Source organism: Dryobates pubescens, chromosome 6, assembly GCF_014839835.1.
Source record: "Dryobates pubescens isolate bDryPub1 chromosome 6, bDryPub1.pri, whole genome shotgun sequence".
Lineage (NCBI taxonomy): Eukaryota > Metazoa > Chordata > Aves > Piciformes > Picidae > Dryobates > Dryobates pubescens.
In genome coordinates this window covers 34,584,455-34,592,847 of record NC_071617.1, presented here as the reverse complement: position 1 = coordinate 34,592,847, position 8,393 = coordinate 34,584,455, and the positions used below count along the sequence as shown (strand labels likewise).

The window sequence follows — 8,393 nt, the reverse complement described above, 5'->3', positions numbered from 1 at the left end:
CTAAAACATGGCATACTTCTGTATCAATGGTATAAGGTACTGAATATCTCTATTCAATAGATAGGTATTGAATAGGTGTATTCAACAGGTATATTCAATAGTAGGGAACTGAATCCATATGAAAAATAAAAGTAATGAGCAGAGAAAAGTACCAAGCATCAGGAAATACTGTACAGGTCTGTTTCTTGTGATATATCCACGCAATGCAAGTGCAGCACTGTGTAAGATTCAAAGTAAATTGGGTTGCCTTTTTTACCCTTATCATATTAATTAGTCTGTGCCATAATAATGATGATGATTCTTAACGTGGACTGATTAAGCCCAAATTAATGAAGGCCATTTCCTTATCCCTTTTATATCTCTAGACTAGGTAGCAATTGAGGAGTGAGTACAGCTGCCTTGTTACCCAAAAATTTCAGTTCAGAAGCCAGATAGTCTCAAGAGGACTGGATATTTTATTTCCATTAGAATGTAAAAGTTTTCCAACTTTTTGAGTATTTTAAGTAAATTAACTATGCCTTTATGAATGATTTTTAAAATAAGTTTAAGTTTTCTCTGTACAATAACATCCTGTGCTTTTCTGGTTATTAGCCCCTGTCAAGAAATGATTACCAGAGCATTTCAGACACTCTTTTATTTCAGAGAGTGTATTGAAAAACTTTTGTCCTAGGGAGAGTAAGAATTTCCTATTACATTCCTGACAAACAAATCCTGTCTTCATAGTAATGTCTAGTTATTTACTCCTAGACTGCTAAAATAGGATCTCTTCATAGGGGCCTGAGTGAGATGTCAGGCTGCTATGCCAGCAGAGTAGCTAATGGTGATGCTTGCTTTTGGCTTACAGAGTCATTCATACATTGAACTTTTTTGGGCACTGTTTACATGTGTTTATTCACCCTTATGCAAAGAGGATGTTCATGTCTATAAAAAACTTTGCCAAGTTATATAAATTGTATAGCTCCACAAGCCTGGAAAAAAGTTAGCTCTCCTCACCACAGTTGCACTGAATGGTTTTATCACCATTTTTGGAAGACCTTCTCTGAGACCAGCATCATACATCCCAGTTAAACTCAGTCAAGGCCTTATTGTTTTTAAAGATTGCACAATTCTGCCTGTGGGACTGCCAAATGAAAAGTATTTTTCCACACAACAAAAAGGGCAGAGTAATACAAGAGGATGAGAGGGAACGTTAACTTTTTCCTCTCATTTCTGAAGGGAGGAATGCTGTTCTTACCTGGAATAATACGCGCTGGTAATTTGCTTTATTTTGCTTTTATATATTAGGGACATTTGCCCCAAACTGTTGTAATAGTGTCTGGATTCCTGTACCAAAGCTGAGAAGCTGATAGTGATGTTCACATGAACATAGGAGTCTCTCTTATGTGAACTTAGAACCGGCCTTTATTTTCCTGTTTAGGAAAGCCAGTGATTTTGGTTAAGTTAGTGGAGTTAAACCTAGAGCGGTAGTGATGCAATAGCTCAGTAAGTAAAATCTCGTCATGCATTTCTAAATTTTGGGTAATGTCTGAAAAGCCAGCTCAATACACTGAAAACACCACATTCAGAAAGAAAGACAGGGCAATTGGAAAAATATGCACTAAGAAGAACAGATTTAAACACAGTTTCACTGTCCAGTTACAACTGATGACAATGTTTGCCATGGCTGACAACTTCAGCAATAAATTTGTATATACATCCGTATACATTGCTCTGGATGTGTGTGCCTCTCTCTATATGTACATGCACACTACTATGTCATACATATGTTATCCTTCTGGGATATACACAGTGCATAAAGATGTATAGCTACAATATTCATACCACACAATACATGCTGGAGTAAGCCATGAGATAAGTAGAACTTATCTAAGTGTTATCCTGTCTTACCTGTACTCCTTTCATTAAAAACCCTCTTAGAGGGCTAAGTGAAACTCCCTTGAGCCATTTTAATATTTAAAATTAGGCAAAAAAATCCTCAAGCACATTTGTGAAGGTATCTGGAGATACAACAACATTTCTTGAGGAAAATTATTACAACCAATGTTATATTTTGAATATTCAATGTAGGTGATTAAAAGTAGTCAAAATGCTGAATGCCATTGTGGCACAGGTAATGAGTTTGCCAGTTAAGATTGTGAAGACCTGTCAGTGACATCAAATACTGGGATGGTCAATCTCAGTCAAATGTGGTGCCACAGTGCATGAAATAGAATAAACATAGAAGTTCCAAACATCACTATTCATACTCGGCTCTTTCCCATAAATTGTATGACTGGATTAGCCTCATCCTGTCTGCTTATTTTAAAAGTTGAAGTACAAAAATACCCAACTATCAGACATTACAAATTAGTACTTTCCTCAATATTTATCTGGCAGCTCCTAAAAGTAGAAGTAGAACAGTGCAGAACCAACAAATGATCTATGCCTGACACAAGGAAGAAAATCTAACTACATAACTTCTTTAATTCTATGAAAAACTGAATGTTATACATGCTTCATCTATGCTTCCAGACAGACGTGCTTGGGTATAATGGGAGTCCAGTTCATGAGACCGAAGATTATGAACACCTCAGCTCCATCAGACACCTGTACATATCCCTTGGGTTAAGAAGAAGCAATCTATAAATATGTATCACTTTGACCTGCTCCCAGAAGCAAATGTAGTGGTATTTGCACGGGTAAATACATAACATATAAAAGATACATATAAAATCATGGAAGATGGAAATAAGTTCTAAAAGGGACAGTAGAGCTAAATGGGCTCAAAGAATATTGTCACCATAATGAATACAGATGTTTTTAGAAATTTTCAAATACATTAAAATATGTCATGATTCGTGAACTGGATGAAGTTCATGCTAGTGGGGGCTTGGCAGAGCATCTTTAGGGGCAGGTTGTCCCAAAATACCCAAAGAAGGTCAGGCTTGGTGAATAGACCATTTATTCTGCTACAGACCATTTCTGCCACTAAGGACCTTGGCTTATGCAGATCCTGCTCCAGTGTTAATAGGACTGAACTGTCTCTTTGCCCTCAGAATGATGCTTTCTATCATGTTCCTGACTTATTCTTCCCCAAAGTAAATGAAATATTACATCATTTGTATTTCTTAAAAGTAGTGCTGAGTCATATTGTATCTTTGTGGTCTTGCATTGTTCTTCCTTTGCAACCTCTCATGAGTGCCTGTGTTCATACACAACATATCCACATATGTGCATAAAGCTATGAGTTTCGTGTGTGCATGGATTCAAAGCAAACACAGAGACATAAAATACAAATTAATTTGATCCCAAATGTACTTACAGCCAAATTCTTCATATTTTATAGTGCATATTCCATTAAATAAATAATAACTAAATTGATCTACACTACAATATGTGTATACATACACATTTTATGATGCCTGTAAATAACATTTTAAAGCCTGTTCACACATCAAAAGACAGGTTGTTTATTTCTCTGTTAAAACAATTCAAGGGTTTAACTCTTACTATTATGTAAACAGTGGTGGCAGTTGCTTTCAAGGAAGCTTAACTTCATTAAAAAATAATAGTTTCTCATGTAAAATCAATCCTAATATACCATAAATCCCCCTGATGAACTCTGGCTTCCTTACATGCTCTCACATTTTGTGTATTAGGGGCACAGCACTACTCTAGATATCAGAAGATAATAATATGGCAATATATATATATAGACAGATATAGCGATATATTTAAATGTTAAAACATTAGGTCAACTTGAGTAATGAAGATATTTAAAATATATGATTCTTTCTAGAAAAAAAGGTTGTTAATTTTCTTCGCAACATGAATGCCTTATAAAACCTTGATTGCGTGTGGCTACCACACCAGTAAACCAGTTCTGGATATTGTTAGCTCAAAATGCACTTTCAACTTACAGATGAAGCTTTAACTTTTTTTCATGTTTTTTACTAAACTTGTACTTGCAGTAGACTTGCAATACCATTTACAAGACTACCTTTAAGTAGACATTCAAAACAACTTACGCAAGAGAATGATTTTTATGTTCAGAGTGTTTGTTTTAGTGACAAGAAAGCCAGGTATACTCAATTCATTTCTCAAGCAGACCCATATGAATCACTTTAAAAGGACACTACAGCTGAAGACTGAAGAGCAATATTTATCAACATTAAATAAAACATTTGGTGAAGTATGTATAAATATTTCTTCATATGAACATAACATGAAATTAAATAGTTCAGATACACAGACACCATTTATTATATTTCCACTGTTGTCAAAATCATCTGTAAACACCATCTCACACTGAATACAAAAGCAGCTTTAACATCAGTTCCGTGTTCACAACACTGATGCCCTTTTGTAAAAGAAGATACTTGTTTTGTTTCATTTTCAGCAAAATAAGAGTCTAAGCAATAAAAAAAGTTTTGGTCAGTTCAAAGGAGGATACAAAATTATCTTCCAACACGTAACTAAATCAGAGTTAGAACAATAGTCTGAAGTACAATTCTTTCCCCAGGGGATCTCTAACTTTTATAAATTACGTTTGGTGCAGATCACGTCACAAATACCAGGAAATACTGGTCATGTCTAAGCTATAAATATTAAAGCCCTTTTAAAATCTTCTTTATCAAAAATTGCCAGATTACAAATTGGCAAGATCACGTTTTTCGCAACACCAAATGACATGGCACTAAGCGGATTCAGGTGCACTTCTCCTGATGATTTTTGTTAAAAAATGGTTCTGGAAAAGAAATGCTTTTTAGTGAGTTTCCTTCATGTGCAAAAATAAAGCATTTCTTTTACACAAATCTTTTGCATCTGAAGATCACCTGGGCAGACAGCGCAAGCAGGGGGAGCTTCACCAACAGAAAATTACAACTTGGACTTCCATTGGAAGCCACGTGGATGCTGTGCATCGGGTCTGAGCTGGCTCTGAGGAGGGTAGTGCATCCACACGATGCAATTCAGAGCAAGGTGTCACAGCATCCATGCATGCCCTGACAGCAGTGTTGCCACCCGAGCATGAAGCAGGGCTTGTGCCAGTATCTGTATCTGCCTGGTTCCTGAGTAACTCCTTTTGAGCATCAGCACTGTGCAGCCCAGATGTGGGCTCTCATCATCCTACACTCTACAAAGGTAACTTCATACTCTGCCCTGAATGCAGCCTTCAATTCCTTTCACTGTCATATCTTTTTAAAAGGTGTGATCACTTTGGGGAGAAATACTGTGCTCAGGATTAAGGTTTTACTGTGCATGTGCCTCATTATAAATCTCTTGAGATTGTTAGGCTCACAGGCTACACTTTCATCCTCTCCATTTGAAATGTGGACACTGTGTTTTGGTTTCAGAGATAGACTTGAATTTCAGGTGGCAAATAATGAGATACATATTTAAAAAGTGATTTTCTCATTTTTTTCATTTTTGTATATTTCACTCACATGTAATTGTGATGGGAGGCTCTGTAAAACCTAGATCAATAGATCACCTCTTTCCTGGTATATGTGTATTTTAGAGGTGTGAATGTATGTTGGCATACACACACACTCACGCACACATATATACAACATGAGCTGCACACAGATACTCGGCAATCAGGAATCGGGGGTACAACTAACAATATGTCAGAAGGTAAGTAGACATGAAGCTCTGTCTGGACAAGAAGAAGCAATTTTGCAACCTATACAATGTTTCAAATAAATTCATAATCCTGTTTTGCTACATCTGAATGTGACTTGAATTGAAAGTTGTTGGATTCCTTGGAAACAGAAGAGTTGGGCTAGCTAGATGTGCTTACCTGAGATCCCAGAGTTGATATAATCAAAGAGCTGGGCAGATCTGTAATGGGATTACAACTGCTATACAGCAATTCTTGCAAATTTGTAGGAAAACTTTATTAAGTCTTTTATTCCTTAGAAAAAAGGTTGATGTTTGTAAGTTTTTGCTGAATGAAGATTTGATTCTTCTATTAAACTGGATTTATTAAAAGGATACATAAGTCTGGCAGCTGCTTTCATGTCTTGATTTTAAAATGAACGAGCACCCTGGAACCACCCTCCCACCCCAACCCATCCCGTCCCGTCCCATCCCTTCCTATCCCATCCTGTTCTGTCCCATACCACCCTGTCCTGTCCTGTCTCATCTCATCCCATCATGTTCCCGCTTTGTTATTTTTTAAAATTGTTTAAAAAATACTATTCTAGGAGGCCTCCCTAGGGATTCGCTTATGAAAAATGACAGACTGCCTTTGCTGATACTGCTGTTTGCGTCGTTTTCGCTTGTCACACTGGCACAGCAGTAACATCTTGAAAGTGTTTCTGAATGTTTTGTTACACAGTGCATAGCACATGGGGTTCACTGTGCTATTGATGTAGCAAAGCCAATACCCCAGGTTCCAGAAAGTTTTGGGAATACAGCTGCAAAAGGTGTTCACCAGAACCATGATGTTATATGGAGTCCAGGTAATTATAAAGGCAAACAAAATGGCACTGAGTGTCTGTGCTGCTTTCTTTTCTTTGATAAGTGACATACGTTTTCTCTTTGTGATCTGACTTCTGGTCTTCAAGGCAAACTTTTTTGCCAGAGTTGCTTCCTTGAAGGACAAGGGCAGGGCTGCAGATGCCTTGGTCACTGATGAGATGTCATCAGAAGTTGTGGTTGTTTCTGCTGATCCTGGCTGAATCGGAAGCTTAGAAAAGCTCTTTTGGAAATTTCCACCATCCTGAATGCTTTTGGAAGGATGCAACTTTTTAGGTTTCTTTTCTCTTGATTCTGTGTCAGATTTCTGCAGTTCATCCCCTGACTCATGCAAATCTTCTGAAGAGGGTAGTTTTGTGGAGTTGAGAATGGCGCTGTGACCAGGAAGCTTCAGCACAATTGAGTAGATTGCTCTGGTCTCTGCAGCAATGTCGTCTTCATCAGAGGAAGCTGAATTTTCAAGAGAGGCAGCAGCATCATTGTTGTTCCAGCTGTCACTGCTGCTGTGTTCTTGGTCCCCCTGGTCTGTGTTGGGTTCCCAGCTCTTCATTGTAAGCCAGAAGTGGCAGCGTCTGTATTTCCTTCTGGTGGAGCGCTTCACGCTCTGCCGTTGCAGCTCATAGCTGCTACAGCTCCGGGAGCTGCCTGTCTGGTGTATGAAGCGTGCTGCCTCTGCTTCACTGCCTGAAGCCTGTAGCCCTGCTAACTCTTTGGTGCGTTTCTCAGTCTCCTTGTAGATCCTCCAATATAAAATGCTCATAATAGTGACTGGTAAGTAAAAGGCAGCTATGGCAGTGCCAAAAGTGATGATAGGTTCACTTAGAAACTGGATGAAACATTCATCAGGAGGCACAGTCCTCTCCCCAACAAAATACTGCCAAAACAAGATGGCAGGGGCCCAGAGAACAAAAGAGACGATCCATGCCAAACCAATCATCACGGCAGCCCTTTTGGTTGTTCGTTTGGCTCTGTACGTAAGTGGTCTAGTGATGGAAAAATACCTGTCAAAACTTATGACAAGGAGATTCATGACAGAGGCATTACTGGCAACGTAGTCAATGGAGAGCCAAAGATCACAGGCCAAGTTTCCTAAAGCCCAGTGGTCCATGATGATGTATGTAGTAAAAAGATTCATGGAAATAACACCAATAATCAAATCGGCACAAGCAAGACTCAACAAGAAATAGTTGTTGACAGTTTTCAGTTGTTTGTTAACCTTAAATGCAACAATCACTAGGATGTTTCCTATGATGGTGACCAGTGCAAGGATCCCAGTGAGGAAAGCAATCAAAACTACTTGCCAGACAGTGTGTCCACCCAGAGGGTCTTTGCTTGTAGCATTTAGGGACATGTTTGTTGATTCCACAGTAGACAAAGGAAAACTCTCTGTGGTCTGAGGGAAATCATAGCTGCCAATGAGTGATGCTGCTTCATCAAGGAGTCCCAGCTCATGTGAATCTCTCTTCCAGAAGGAGCTCACATTTGAAAACACGGGCGAGGCTGAACTGTTATTTTGCATGATCATTGTGGCGCTCTGACATAGTCTGCAGCAAGGAAAAAACAAATAAAATCAAGTTAACAGGTGAATGTGGTAAATAAACAACTGTCCTCACGTTCATACGTAAAATCCCTTTAGCACTTTGATAAATGTCTTTAAAAAGCCAAGATGCCTGTGACGCATTCCAAGTCGAATGCATATGCAGCACCAGTCAGTTTACAAGTGTGAAGAATCTGTGCTTTCTTAAAGTAATCACATAGTGTTTCTTTAAAGCCATTCAGTCACAGAAGAACCAGAATCCCAGCAAAATTTGAACCCACAGTAGTATTAAAATGTACCCTAAATCTAACTCTTAATTAAAACAGTCCCTGACAGTTCTGCCCTGAACTCTGTGTCTCAACAGTCCACTATCCCACAGCCTTCAAAAACTAAATGC

General features: G+C 38.4%; 1 protein-coding gene across 1 annotated transcript in view; it reads right to left on the bottom strand.

Annotated features, from left to right (window-relative positions):
* Positions 1-6,090: 6,090 nt before the first annotated feature.
* Positions 6,091-8,393, bottom strand: part of CHRM3 (cholinergic receptor muscarinic 3) — a 193,579-nt gene continuing 191,276 nt past the window's right edge. The window contains exon 3 of the mRNA XM_054162488.1: positions 6,091-8,003. Within this exon, the coding sequence (XP_054018463.1) occupies positions 6,182-8,003 (1,822 nt within the window). The 3' untranslated portion in view covers positions 6,091-6,181. The remainder of the gene's footprint in view (positions 8,004-8,393) is intronic.